The sequence below is a fragment of the Patella vulgata genome, chromosome 3 (assembly GCF_932274485.2).
Source record: "Patella vulgata chromosome 3, xgPatVulg1.2, whole genome shotgun sequence".
Classification (NCBI taxonomy): domain Eukaryota; kingdom Metazoa; phylum Mollusca; class Gastropoda; family Patellidae; genus Patella; species Patella vulgata.
The window spans coordinates 1,453,688-1,468,111 of record NC_065881.2 but is presented as its reverse complement, the minus strand read 5'-3'; the positions used below and the strand labels follow the sequence as shown (position 1 = coordinate 1,468,111).

Below are 14,424 nucleotides of genomic sequence, written 5' to 3'. Positions count from 1 at the left end.
CCATCGAGAGTTGATTATAGTCTGGATAAGTTAATAAATGTCTAATTAATAATTTAAATAACATTTCAGGCCTAAAGAAAGACCTGCAATAGGCAGATTTAGCTCTTGCATAATGTATGTTTTAAGTCCTATTTCTTGATTTATTAATGTTTGAATTTATATTGTTTAAACTCTGTCACTGTGTAATTTATAACCACTTTCTATACATACTAAACATTAGTTTAGAATATTGACCACTTATATGATTTAATGACAAAAATTGTCATTACTAAAAGACCTAGCTTCATTAGTCAACAGTATCAGCTTACTATTTCTTGATTTATTAATGTTTGAATTTATATTGTTTAAACTCTGTCACTGTGTAATTTATAACCACTTTCTATACATACTAAACATTAGTTTAGAATATTGACCACTTATATGATTTAATGACAAAAATTGTCATTACTAAAAGACCTAGCTTCAATAGTCAACAGTAGTATCAGCTTACGAAATGAAATGAAATGAAATGGGGTTTAACGTCCTACTGTTCTGCTCCTAACCTGGGCTAATGAAGACGGGCATACGCCATACAGTGTGCTATGAGGGAAATTTTGCCCGGACAGCGGCACTACGGCCTACTCTTATATCGAATTCCAACTGCCAAGGGATCTTTTACGTGCACGCCAATGTGTACACGGGACCTCGGTTTTTCGTCCCATCCGAACGACTAGACAGTTTTCCTTGTCAGCCCCTCCGTCCTGCATCACTGACAAGGGAGAACCACGCCGGAAAATCTGGATGAACTTTCTCGGCCAATGCAGGGATCGAACACCCGACCTCCGTATCAGCTTACACGCGTTATAATATCTGTAAGTCTTTCCTGCCATCTCTCTCTATAATGTCTTTCTGTCATCTCTATTTAAAATATGCTTACCATCTCTCAATTAAGAAGGGGCGGTTGGATGGCCGAATGGTTAGCACGTGTGCGGTGTATCATAAGGTCTGTCATTGAGTCAACTGGCGTGGTTTCGAATCCCGGTTGTACGTGACAAGGAGTAGGGTTGCCTGTCCAACCTCGTGGGTTTTCTCCGGGTCCTCCGGTTTCCTATCCACTGCTAAAGACCCCTACACGCAAGCGAATTATTGAAATAAAATTAAAAAACCATATGTTAGTTCCAAAGTGAACTAGTCTTTGTTGAGTAGACGTTAAACTCCATTTCTCTCTCTCTCTCTCAATAAAGAAAATGACCTTTAAATTTTTTTTTTTTTAAAAACTTTTTTGACCACATATAGACGGGAACCATATATCTGTCAAAATTTTGGGATCAACATCAAACATAACACTTGACAGGCGTGTTCTGTGAAGACTTGCGTACAAATTGCGCGGACTTGGAATTTAAAATAGGAATAACATTTATTGAAATAAAAGGGAGAACTAAGTTAGTGAGAGGAGTGTGTTTCATTGAATGTCTGTGCATATTTTTATTTCTTTATCTGTTAGGACAAATGTGATTATACATATCAGGGTAGTTAGTATCTTTATAACAGACTAAGTAACTGTCTTTTATCTTATAATATTTAAAGAGGCTATAATACTTTGATAATAGACAGGGGTTGGATGGCCGAATGGTTAGCATGTGCGTGCTGTATGATAACACCGTGTCTCTCATTGAGTCAACTGGCGTGGTTTTGATATCCGGTTATACGTGACGAGGGGTAGGGTCACCTGTCCAACCTCATGGGTTTTCTTCGGGTCCTCCGGTTTTCTCCCACTGCTAAAGACCCCTACGTGCAAGCGATTTTTGAAATAAAATTAAACCATGTGAATGATGTGTTAGTCCCGAAATGACCTAGTTTGTCTCGAGTGCAGGTTAAACCCATCTCTCTCTCTTTTTTTAATAATAGATAATGAAAAATGAATATATTCAAAACTTCATTCATTCAAATAAATTTATTCTGGGTGAAATTATGAGTGGCATCTATATTAACGATACACAAAGATATGGCGGACATTTTGTAATCCACTCAATATCTCAGCCATCCAATCTTCTAGAGAGCTGATTATAGGCTTGTCATGTGAATAAATGTCTAAATAATAACTTATATAACATGGCCTGCAATAGGCTGATTGAATACTTATTGTATCAACGTTATGGCTTCAATATAATACTGGTTTCAAATTCGTAAACAAGTTTTATTAGATAGGACACCACCATATAATGCTAAGGAAATAGATGATATATTTATAAATTAAGACGACCCAAAGTTTAACAAAATACAGAGAGTGACTAGTACTGCCATTACCTTTTTGTTTATCAAAACCACACCATATCTTGTTTATCAAACTAAACCGTGAATCGTTTATCTTGTTTATCAAACTAAACCAGGATGTAATATATTTTTTCTCTTGTTTATCAAACTAAACCGTGATGTAATATATCTAGCTGACAAAATTAGGAAATGATCCCAGCCAAGTTGCAAGCAAATGTCCATGGTTATCTCTATGTACGCAAATTTGACCTGTCTGGTGTCGTTAATTATAGGCACTGACAACTCCCGATTTTATCTGACAACTCCTGGTTTTATCTGACAACTCCCGGTTTGTAGTAGTTATTAGCACACTTTCCAAGGTGTATCGGTGAATATCAGGACAGTTTTGGTCAAGGGGCCCAGCCGAGGCGGCTCCCGACCAAAACTGTCCTAATATTCACTGATACACCGAGGAAAGGTGCTAATAAGTTACTTACATCACATTTCTATCGAGTATTGTGAAGCAAAATGTGAAAAATAGTATTTATTATCGAGTCGTTTCAACCGAAAAGTGACGAACACTTTCTGTTCTTTCATTATTTATCCCTTTCTGAGCCTCAAGTTACATTTCATGGTGGAATGATTTTGCAGTGGAGAGACGACCTGAGTAGTATTTATACGTGCGTCTTGCTATGATACTCTGAGCGTAAAACAATCACATGTTTGTTTAGACCACATCGTCAAAACAATGTTTATGGTGTAGAGGACTGCGATATTATTAAATGTAGTGTAAAGGAAATGCGAAACGTTCGTCATTCCTGGTGAAAGTATGCATCGGCGGATGGTTCTTCCGTTGAAATTTATTTGTAATAACGTTTATGACTTTCTCGGCGTTTTTTTTTCATCCTGCTTATTTTCAATGCCTGTGAAGTGTCCAGCAATAGAACTGCGCCTTCTATCATCACAATTAATTAAAATAATTATTCAATATTCTAATTTATATATTTTGCATATTAATATAAATTATGAAATAGATGCCAATTGGTATGTATAATAATTGATTTTTGTAATATGTTGTTATGTTAATTTAATGTCATTGTATATGTTTTTGAACTGCCATGTAGTTCCCCCCATTTTGTTTTGTTACTATGATTTTGACTAGTTGTTTCATGTACATTGGTTAGAGCCTCGTTATCAATTGCGATCTGGGTCGGACTAAACCTCCGCTACTTATTGCTTGATAGATATATAAAACGGTATAAAAGTATCCGTGTATCAGAAATGATCAGTACTCTTTCTGTACATTTCTGATACACAGATACTTTTAAGCATGTATTGCAATTAAACAGGACAGTTTTATCAAAGGTTGCCAGTGGCAACGAGTAGAAGTGGGATGTAATATCTGATAACTCCTGGTTTTATCTGATAACTCCCGGTTTTATCTGACAACTCCTGGTTTTATCTGACAACTCCTGGTTTTATTTGACAACCTCACTGTTTTATCTGACAACTCCCGGTTTTATCTGACAACAACTGGTTTTATCTGACAACTCCTGGTTTTATCTGACAACTCCCAGTTTTATCTGACAACTCCTAGTTTTATCTGACTATGTATAATATCTATGATTACAGGAACTGGTAAATTTCCATTTGAAGATTTTTATGATGAGTTTAATTATACCTCTTATGACCAATATGATGTCACATTTGATCCGTCCATCACATATAGTAAGTACATACCAGGTCTGGAAATAACGGTTTAGATCACCTGACAAAATGTCAGACACTAATTAAATAGTAGTGACATTTTCAACTTAGCGTGTTGAACATGTATTAATAATATCAATAAAAAAGACAAATCAGTGCCGGACAAAATAACAGGTACCAGAGATTTTGTGCCTGACATTGTCTGTGACAGGTGCCTTATTTCCAGACTTGGTACATACGCATAAGCGTCATCTGGTTGTGCGGCTGTGACGACAAAACGACACCCACATATGTACACATTGACATGCACAGGAAATAAGGCACCTGTCACAGACAATGTCAGACACAAAACCTCTGGTACCTGTCATTTTGTCCGGCACTGATTTGTCTTTTTTATTGATATTATTGATACATGTGATGTCCCCCTCCTAAATTCATTTGATATAGGTGTAATTCCTTTAAATAAGGAATCAATGCATCCAAATCTGAATATTTTACCGTCCAGAGTTCTCTAAACACAATTCCAGATCTAACTTTAAAGATTGTGTTTTAGATTCACGAAAAGATACAACGAATACACATGTGATAAAAGATGGTCGACTAACTGCTGCTGACGACAAAACTTGTAAGTTTTTTGAAGATTTTTTTACTGTATGCTAGTGGGCTTCCGTACTGGATTTAATTTCTTCATCTCTTCTGGTAAAGATTTCGATTGTCACCGTAACCAACAGTTCATGACTGGAACAAACTGGTTATGAATGGAATAATCTGTCCTGCTATCCGTGGTCGGGGAAATCTCGGTTAACCCTTTAGGCAACTGAGTTCAAGCGCCAGAGTCAGTGTCTAGTTGTTCGAATGGTACGAAAAACCGACTTCCTGTGAACACGTTGACATGCACGTAAAACAACCCTTAACAGACGAAACTCGAAATAACAGTACCCTTGAGCACCACTGCCCGGGCAAAATTTCCCTCCTAGCAGCCACACTTGTACACCCATCTTCATTACCCCTTTTGCTGCAAAGGGGGTGAGGACGGTGGCGAAATGGTTAACGCGTCTGAGTTGCATCATTAGGCCTGTCATTCGAGGTGTGGTTTCGATTGCATGTGACAAGGAGTAGGGTCGTCTGTCCAGCTTTGTGGGTTTTCTCCGGGTCCTCTGGTTTCCTCCCACTGCTAAAGACCCTTACATGCAAGCAAATTAATAAAATAAAATTGAACCATTCGTGTGTGTGGAGTGGACATTACCTCTCTCTCTCTCTCTCTCTCTCCTCTTGGTGGAGAAATATAGGTCATCATTTCATTTTATTTCATTGCAGTAATCATAGATGATAGAATTGCTCAACGACTGATGAACAACATTAAAATCCTGTGTTGGATCCCAACCATTACCAATTCTCTAGAAACTAAAGTGAAAGCCGTGAACAATACGTGGGCTAGACGCTGTGATAGAACATTATATGTACTGGGCGACCCGTCCTCACCCACCAGTTTACAAGGTGACATTCTCACATTAAAGGTTCCTAATGGACGAAGTCACCTCACTGCTAAATCTGTTCAGGCTCTTAAATTTATCCACAGTCATTTTTTAATGAGTTACGACTGGTTTTTAAAAGCTGATGATGATACGTATATTGTGATGGAGAATTTGAAGTTTTTGCTGTCTCATTATAGTTCCAATGCTCCTGTATATGTGGGTCATTTATTTAAGAAATACAGTAACTATGGTTACATGAGTGGAGGAGCGGGATATGTTTTAAGTAGACGTGCTTTAAGAAAACTGGTAAAACATGGCTACAGGTCCTCTGTAAGTTTGTAATTTTTATACACACACATTTTCATGTGGACGTATATTGTCGTCGCCCCTGTTTGTCCGTCCTTCCGTCCACAATTTGTTTGTGGACACTCTACAGGTCACAATTTTTATCCGATTTCAACGAAACTTTAAATATAGCTTTATCTCCCTAAGATCTTGGTTCCTTTCGATATTGGCATGTATCGGACCATAACTTCATGGATTATGGCCCCTGATTCTACAAAAAATCGCGTTTTTAGCTTGTGGACACTCTAGAGGTCACAATTTTGATCCGATTTTGATGGAACTTGAAATGCATGTTTATAACCAAAAGATCTTGGTTCCTTTCGATATTCGCGCATATCAGATCGTAACTTCCTGAATTATGGCCCCTGATTGTACGAAAAATCACGTTTTGGCTTGTGGTCCCTCCAGAGGTCACAATTTTTATCCAATTTAAAAAAACGTTTTAGTATATCACTGTTACACCGTAAGAAAGGTTGAGTTCGAATTTCGTGAAAATCAGACCAAAACTGACGGACAAAATGGCCGCCGCTTGTACGCGAATAGTGTAAAAATATGGTATATCAAGGTTGTGGACCCTATAAATGTCACAATTTTTATCCGATTTTGTTGAAACTTGAAATGTAAGTTTATAACCCAAAGATCTCGGTTCCTTTCGATATTCGCGCATATCGGACTGTAACTTCCCAAATTATGGCCTCTGATTGTACGAAAAATCGCGTTTTTAGCTTGTGGACCCAATAGAGGTCATAATTTTTATCTGATTTAAAAGAACGTATTATTATATCACTGTTACACCCTAAGCACGGTTGAGTTCGAATTTCGTGAAAATCGGCTCAAAACTGACCAACAGTCACAATTTTTATCCGTTTTTGTTGAAACTTGAAATGTAAGTTTATAACCCAAAGATCTCGGTTCCTTTCGATATTCGCGCATATCGTACCGTAACTTCCTGAATTATGGCCCCCTGATTGTACGAAAAATCACGTTTTTAGCTTGTGGACCCTATAGAGGTCATAATTTTTATCCGTTTTAAAAAACCGTTTTACTATATCACCGTTGTACCCTAAGGCTGGTTGGAATATCAAGGTTGTGGATCCCGTAGAGGTCACAATTTTCTTCTGATTTTGATGGAACTTGAAATGTAAGTTTATAACCCAAAGATCTCGGTTCCTTTCGAATCGTAACTTCCTGAATTATTGCCCCTGGTTGTACGAAAAATCACATTTTTAGCTTGTGGACCCTATAGGTAGCGATCATATTTCTTATCCGATTTAAAAAAATGTTTGTATATATCACCGTTATACCCTAAGGACGTTTGAGTTCGAATTTCGTAAAAATCGAACCAAAACTGACAGACAAATGGTGTAAAAAATATGGTATATCAATGTTGTGGACCCTGTAGAGGTCACAATTTTAATTCGATTTTGATGGAACTTGAAATGCATGTTTATAACCCAAAGATCTTGTTTGCTTTCGATATTCGTGCATATCGGATCGTAACTTCCTGAATTATGGCGGGGGGTTGGATGACCGAATGGTTAGGACGTGTACTCTGTATCATAAGGCCTGTCATTGAGTCAACTGGCATGGTTTCGAATCCCCGGTTGTACGTGACAAGGAGTAGGGTCGCCTGTCCAACCTCGTGGGTTTTCTCCGGGTCCTCCAGTTTCCTCCCACTACTAAAGACCCCTACGCGCAAGTGAATTTTTGAAATAAAATTAAAACCATATGTTAGTCCCGAAATGACCTAGTTTGTGTCGAGTGGACGTTAAACCCCTTTTCTCTCTCTCTCTGAATTATGGCCCCTGATTGTAGGAAAAATCGTATTTTTAGCTTGTGGTCCCTCTAGAGGTCACAATTATTAACTGATTTAAAAAAACGTTCGAATATATCACCATTATGATGGCTGAGTTTGAATTTGGTGGAAATCGGACCAAAACTGCCGGACAAAATGGTTGCCTCTTGCACGCAAATAGTGTAAATATATGGTATATCAAGGTTGTGGATCCTCTAGAGGCCACAATTTTGATCCGATTTTGATGAAACTTGAAATACATATTTATAACCCAAAGATCTTGGTTCAATTCGATATTCGCGCATATTCCAGAATGATGGCCCATGATTGTATGAAATATCAGGTTTTTAGGATGTGATCCCTCTATATGTCACAATTTTTATCCGATTTAAAAAAACCTTTGAAAAATTTACTGTTACACCCTTATGGTGGTTGAGTCCGAATTTCGTACAAATCGGACCAAAACTGCCGGACAAAATGGCTGCCCCTCGAATGCAAATATTGTAAGTATATGGTATATCAAGTTTTTGGACCCTCTAGAGAGAGGACACAATTTTGATCCGATTTTGATGAAACTTGAAATGTAAGTTTATAACCCAAAGATCTCAGTTCCTTTCAATATTCGTGCATATCAGATCGCAACTTCCTGAATTATGGCCCTTGATTGTATGAAAAATCACTTCTTTTTTTTGAGCTTGTTCTCTGTCCGTCTCTTGCTTGGTAACTATTTGTATAATTACAGGGTAAATGTAGAAATGATGGAAACGACGAAGATGTAGATATAGGCCACTGTTTGCAGGCGGTCAACGTATCTGTACATAACACTGTAGATAAATTTGGAAGAGAAAGCTTTCATCCATTCAGCGGTTTAGCTCATGTGAATGGTGGACTTCCAGATAATATAAAATCGTACGACAGAAACCCAACCAGGACAGTAAGTAAAATAAGCAGTGGGTAAATGAACTCTCTAATATGGCGTTCATGTAGTTTTTCATAAGGCCTGTCATTGAGTCAATTGGTGTGGTTTTGAATCCCCGGTTGTACGTGACAAGGAGTAGGGTCGTCTGTCCAACCTTGTGGGTTTTCTCCGGGTCCTCCGGTTTCCTCCCACTGCTAAAGACCCCAACGCGCAAGCGAATTATTGAATAAAATTAAACCATATGTTGTCCAACCTTGTGGGTTTTCTCCGGTTTCCTCCCACTGCTAAAGACCCCAACGCGCAAGCGAATTATTGAATAAAATTAAACCATATGTTGTTTGTGTCGAGTGGACGTTAAACCCCTTTTCTCTCCCTCTCTCATGTAATTTTTAAAAACACAAATTAATGTGGCTTAGTGAATGAGGAGTACCACTGCTGACTCCATTACCAGGCGATTCTGGTGAGTATTATGCCGAATCCCATAACAGGAGGTGCTGACTCTCCCTTACCAGGAGATTCTGGTGAGTATGACGCCGAATCCCATAACAGGAGGTGCTGACTCTCCCTTACCAGGAGATTCTGGTGAGTATGACGCCGAATCCCATAACAGGAGGTGCTGACTCTCCCTTACCAGGAGATTCTGGTGAGTATGACGCCGAATCCCATACCAGGAGGTGCTGACTCTCCCATACCAGGAGGTCCTGGTGAGTATGGCTCTGACTCCCTTATCGGGATAGTCCTCAGGATTTTTAAACCTCCACCCCCCCCATCACTACTTTATGGTGCAGGACGTAAAACCGAGGTTCCCTGTAGACCATCGGCAGCACGTTAATGACCCCTTAACAGTTGGACATTGAATTACCAGTATAACTATTACTATAACATTCATATTTCTATGTTTTGTTATTTACAGGGAGTTGACTGTTGCAGTCAGTTATTGATCAGCTTTCACTATGCATCACCACAATTTTTATACTTCATTGAACAATTATTATATCGTACCAGCATCTATGGTCGCAAAATACCAGATACAGGTTTTAAAAAATTCTTTCAAATAGGACCGGTACCACCATTAAAGGATTTCAAATGATCTCCAGGAGGCATGATCCAAGTCCGTGTAAAACATATCCTGTGTCGTCATGTTGCGTAAATTGTGAACTGTGTCAAGGTTGTGGACCCTCAAGAAGTTACAATTTTGATCTGATTTTGATGAAACTTGAAATGACATCTTTATAACCCAAAGATCTTGGTTCCTTTCGATATTCGCGCATATTGGATCGTAACTTCCTCTCTTATGGCCCCAGATTGTTGGAAAAATCGCATTTTTAGCTTGTAGACCCACTAGAAGTCACAATTTGTATTCAATTGTCAAAAACGTTCAAATATATTACTGTTACACATCAATGAAAGTTGAGTTCAAATTTCGTAAAAATCTGACTCAAACTGACGGAAAAAATGGCAAACGCAAATAGTATAAAAGTATGTAATACCAAGGTTGTGGACCCTCTAGAAATCACAATTTTTATCCAATTTTGAGGAAACTTGAAATATATCTTTATATCCCAAATATTTCAGTCCATTTCAATATTCGCGCATTTCAGACCATAACTTCCTGGATCATTGCTTGGTACCAAGTCTGTAGACATTGGCAAACTCTTTTTCTGACTGGCAAAATTAGAAAGGAGTTTACTGATCATGGAGTCCTTAGCGATACAAATACGTGTACACCCGTGAACTTGAGGTTTAGTCAAGATGACATTTTAAAGATCATTAAATCCGCCAACAAAACAACATATATCCACTTGATCCGATACCGTCCAACCTGCTTGTTCAACTTCTTCTGCTTCCTGTTATTACTTTATTAGTCAACTGAAGATGCTAATACCATCTACGTTGTGTATACAACATCAGAGACTATCTCACTACAGACACTTGTAAACTACTTGTGAGATCACTGATTTTATCAAGGATTGATTATTGTAATAGTTTACTCTCTGGAATCCTACAAGCACTTCTCTAGTCAAGATCCAGAAAGTTCTTAATACTGCAGCCCGAAATACACACACATTGATGACGTCAGATGCACAATCCATATGGATATGCGATGCGGACAAGGAATTTACGCTTGCAAAGAGTCTCTAATAACGCAGCTCCTCAATACTTATCTAAACTCTTATATGACTACAATCCTATTAGATCACTTCGCTCTCAAAATAAACAGTTACTAGTTGATATAAGATGATATAATTTAAAGTCATATGGGTATAGGTCTTTCAGTTCAGCTGGTCCTAGATTATGGAATAAACTTCCACAACAGATCAAGAATCAACAAACTTTTAATCAATTTAAATCTGCACTAAAGACTTTCCCGTTTCAACAGTTTTACCAGTAGAGCCATTACTAAAAGTGTTTTGAGCATGTGTCAACATGGAGAAGACGCTATATAAAACCTCATTGTGAAATTGTCTGTTTCTCATCGTGCAGGAAAAATGCGAGTCCGCAGGTCGTCGCGGGTGATGTACGAGTTGGCGAGGTGCTTGTTTCGCCATCAGCTTCCGCACGGGACTTGGCTGGACTGATGGATGATCAGATCAAGAGTGTGTGTAGCAAGGCTTCTCACTCGCTGTGGGGTATCGGGCGAATCCGGCATTTGTTAGACCAGGCCAGTACTGAGAAATTGGTGCATGGCTTTGTGACATCCAAACTGGATTACTGTAACAGTCTTTTTTATGGTCTCCCGAAATACAAGTTAAAGAAATTACAACATGTTCAGAATTCCGCTGCTCAACTGGTGATCCGAAGGAAGCTGGAGCGTCACGCAGAGATGACGCCCATTTTTCGGGAACTACACTGGCTCCTAGTTGAGAAGCGGATTCATTTTAAACTGTCATGTATAATTTTCAAGTTAATACGCCATAGTGAGTCAGCGCCTTGCTACCTCACTAATATCATTAGTATTCAAGTTCCATCTTATCGGACTAGAAGCAGAGATGAGGTGAAGTTGCGACCCTTTTCCCACTAAACACATGGAAAACAAACCAGTGAGTTGTATGGCGATCGCGCCTTCAGTCGTGCCGCGCCTACTCTCTGGAATGAGCTGCCACTAAGACTATTTATCATATCGCAACCTGCATAGGTATTTGCATTTCAATATCCCCTACTTTTTTTGAAGAGTATAATATAGAGGGGGCTAACCAATGTTATTCGCACAATATCATAGATGTTCATTGAATGTAATTTTAATAACGGGATGTAGTTGTTTTCTTTTTTAAATTTTTGTATTTTTTAGTTGAAAGTATTGAATTGTTTTTATAGAACGCAAATTATTGAATGCATTTAAACAGATTTTCAGATTTAACATTCCACATATTTTAGCACAATACTTTTATACATAATTTTAATAAAATCATTACTCAGACTTGCGTGAATCTTTTTACTTTCTCTCTACCCATATAGTCCTGTGGGTGGAGATATCAATATACGGGGGAGGGGGGCTCTCTACTCATATAGTCCCATGGGGGGGGGGGGTCTCTCTACCCATATAGTCCCATGGGTGGAGATATCAATATATGGGGGGGGGGGGCCTCTCTACTCATATAGTCCCATGGGTGGAGATATCAATATACGGGGGGGGGGGGGGTCTCTCTACCCATATGGTCCTGTGGGTGGAGATATCAATATATGAGAGGGGGGGGGGGTCTCTCTGCCCATATAGTCCCGTGGGTGGAGATATGAATATATGAGAGGGGGGGGGGGCTAGAACAAACTGCAACAGAAATCATTTCTTTGGGAATTGTTCAGATGAATGATGATATAGTTTCAGTTTGGGTAAAGATGTGTTCTTTTATACAAATTGTTTGTGGTTTCCTGCAGTTTTCCGAGCGCAGTTACAATACGATGTAATGGCGTCACAATGAGAACGATGTAATGGCGTCAAAATGCCGTTACGTTATAATGGGGTCGGCGTTAAAAAATATTGGCATTTTTGAACTCGCGAGTATCGATTTCCTTCAGGTTCTTAATACATTTATTTGTACTAAAGTCTACCATTTTGAAGATTTCTGCAAGTACATGGTCCACTGGCGGCCATCTTGGATTTATGTTAATTATGCAAATTTTCCCAATACCGATAATGGCCGCTTTTGTTATGGAAGTACTAAAGACCACACCTGAACAGTTCCCAAAGAAATCATTTCTGTGGCGGTTTGTTCTTGGTGCATTTTTTTTATCTATACCTGCCTTCAAGGGGTGGGCTGCATTAGCGGAGAAAGTTCATCTTTTCCGGCGTGGTTTCCCCTTGTCAGTGATGCAGGATGGAGCGCCTGACAAGGACAGCTGTCGATTTTTTCGGATGGGATGAAAAACCAGGTTAGGAGCAGAACAGTAGGACATTAAACCCCATTTCATTTCATTTGAAGGGGGGGGGGGGTGAATGTATACAATGCTCATCAATGTCAATATTCCCACATTTATTCAATCATATCAACCAAATCGACCACTTCGCTCACAAAATAAGCCCTTATTGGTTGTGCCGCAAGCTAAACTGAAATCATATGGGGTTAAATCCTTCATTGTCTGTGGAATAACTTACCATTGGAGATACAGAGTTCTCAAACATTAGCTGTGTTCAAATCCAAACTCAAAACTGGTTTGTGTGTTATGTATTATCAGGATTAGCTATTATCTTCAATGCGCTTAGAGCATGCAATATGGATGGAGTGAGCGCAATTACAAATATACATTATTATTATTATTTACAGATGTAAAGTGCTATAAAATGGGGGTTGGATGGTCGAATGGTTAGCACGTGCACGCTATATCATAAGGCCTGTCATTGAGTCAACTGGGGTGATTTCAAATCCCCGGTTGTACGTGACAAGGAGTAGGGTCGCCTGTCAAACCACGTGGGTTTTCTACAGTTTCCTCCCACTGCTAAAGACCCCTACCCGCAAGCGAATTGTTGAAATAAAATTGAACCATATGTTAGTCCCGAAATGACCTTGTTTGTGTTGAGTGGACGTTAAATCCCATTTCTCTCTTTCTCTATTTGTCGGGGGGGGGGGGGGGGTTCTCTGTGTCCTCCGAGTGGACGTTAAACCCAATTTCTCTCTCTCTTTCGTTTATCAAGGATACCCAACATAGATCAACTATTATATATTATGTTTATTATAAAGATATCACGGTGTAAAACGTAAAGCCGTTGGTGTAATCCGTCCTAATGGGGTATCACTTGGTACTAATGGATGTCTCTCCATGGTGATAGATCCAGTACTAGCATCCATATCAACATGTATATTAGACTCTGTTATACCACGTTCTGTTTGTATCGTCTTTAATATCGCTTTCGCTTCTTCTCTTGTCTACAATAAATACAATATATATTTAAACAGTGTGCTATGATGGAAATTTTGCCGAGGCGGTGGCACTATGGCCTACTCTTATATCGAATTCCAACCTCCAGGGGATCTTTTATGTGTATGCCAATGTATACACAGGTCCTCGGTTTTTTGTCCCATCCGAACGACTAGACAGCTATCCTTGTCTACAATACTTACAATATTATTATATTCTATATATTCACACATGTCATTATGTATTTAAACACAGATCATATTTCGTTTCGTTTTTATAGTTGAAAATTTCGTTTTACTTGTCTTTACTACACAAGGATCTGGAAGCGTTGTTATATTAAATGTCAGGGATTAGCCAATGAAACGGTCTGTTATGGCGAGTTCTTGGCCTGCCATGCACGGAACTGTGGGTAAACCACTAGAAATGTCAACGCCGATTGATTAATCTATGTCTGACATCAAAGAGTCAAAAGCCGTGCGCATGACCCCTGACACGACCTTCCAGTACAACTTGTCAGATCTTCATGTAGGGTAGGCCATCAAAAGTATAAAAAAACGAAATGAAATATAGATCTGTATATTAATCAGATTGGATGTATT

The 14,424-nt window shown here is 38.8% G+C and overlaps 2 protein-coding genes across 8 annotated transcripts in view; one reads left to right on the top strand and one right to left on the bottom strand.

Annotated features, from left to right (window-relative positions):
* LOC126814703 (glycoprotein-N-acetylgalactosamine 3-beta-galactosyltransferase 1) overlaps positions 1 to 11,891 on the top strand; it is a 50,586-nt gene extending 38,695 nt beyond the window's left edge. For 5 of the 7 annotated variants that reach the window (XM_050540053.2, XM_050540051.2, XM_050540052.2 and 2 more), the window contains 5 exons: positions 3,865 to 3,960; positions 4,493 to 4,564; positions 5,257 to 5,744; positions 8,297 to 8,488; positions 9,387 to 11,891. In XM_050540053.2, coding sequence (XP_050396010.1) covers positions 3,865 to 3,960; positions 4,493 to 4,564; positions 5,257 to 5,744; positions 8,297 to 8,488; positions 9,387 to 9,563 — 1,025 coding nt within the window. In that variant the 3' untranslated portion in view covers positions 9,564 to 11,891. Of the gene's footprint in view, positions 1 to 69; positions 115 to 3,258; positions 3,961 to 4,492; positions 4,565 to 5,256; positions 5,745 to 8,296; positions 8,489 to 9,386 lie in introns of those variants that run through there. The other 2 variants (XM_050540057.2, XM_050540056.1) reach the window with 2 other exon arrangements.
* Positions 1 to 14,424, bottom strand: part of LOC126814711 (cell division cycle protein 23 homolog) — a 62,815-nt gene that overhangs the window by 41,084 nt on the left and 7,307 nt on the right. The window contains exon 9 of the mRNA XM_050540069.2: positions 13,634 to 13,833. Coding sequence (XP_050396026.1) covers positions 13,651 to 13,833 — 183 coding nt within the window. The 3' untranslated portion in view covers positions 13,634 to 13,650. The remainder of the gene's footprint in view (positions 1 to 13,633; positions 13,834 to 14,424) is intronic.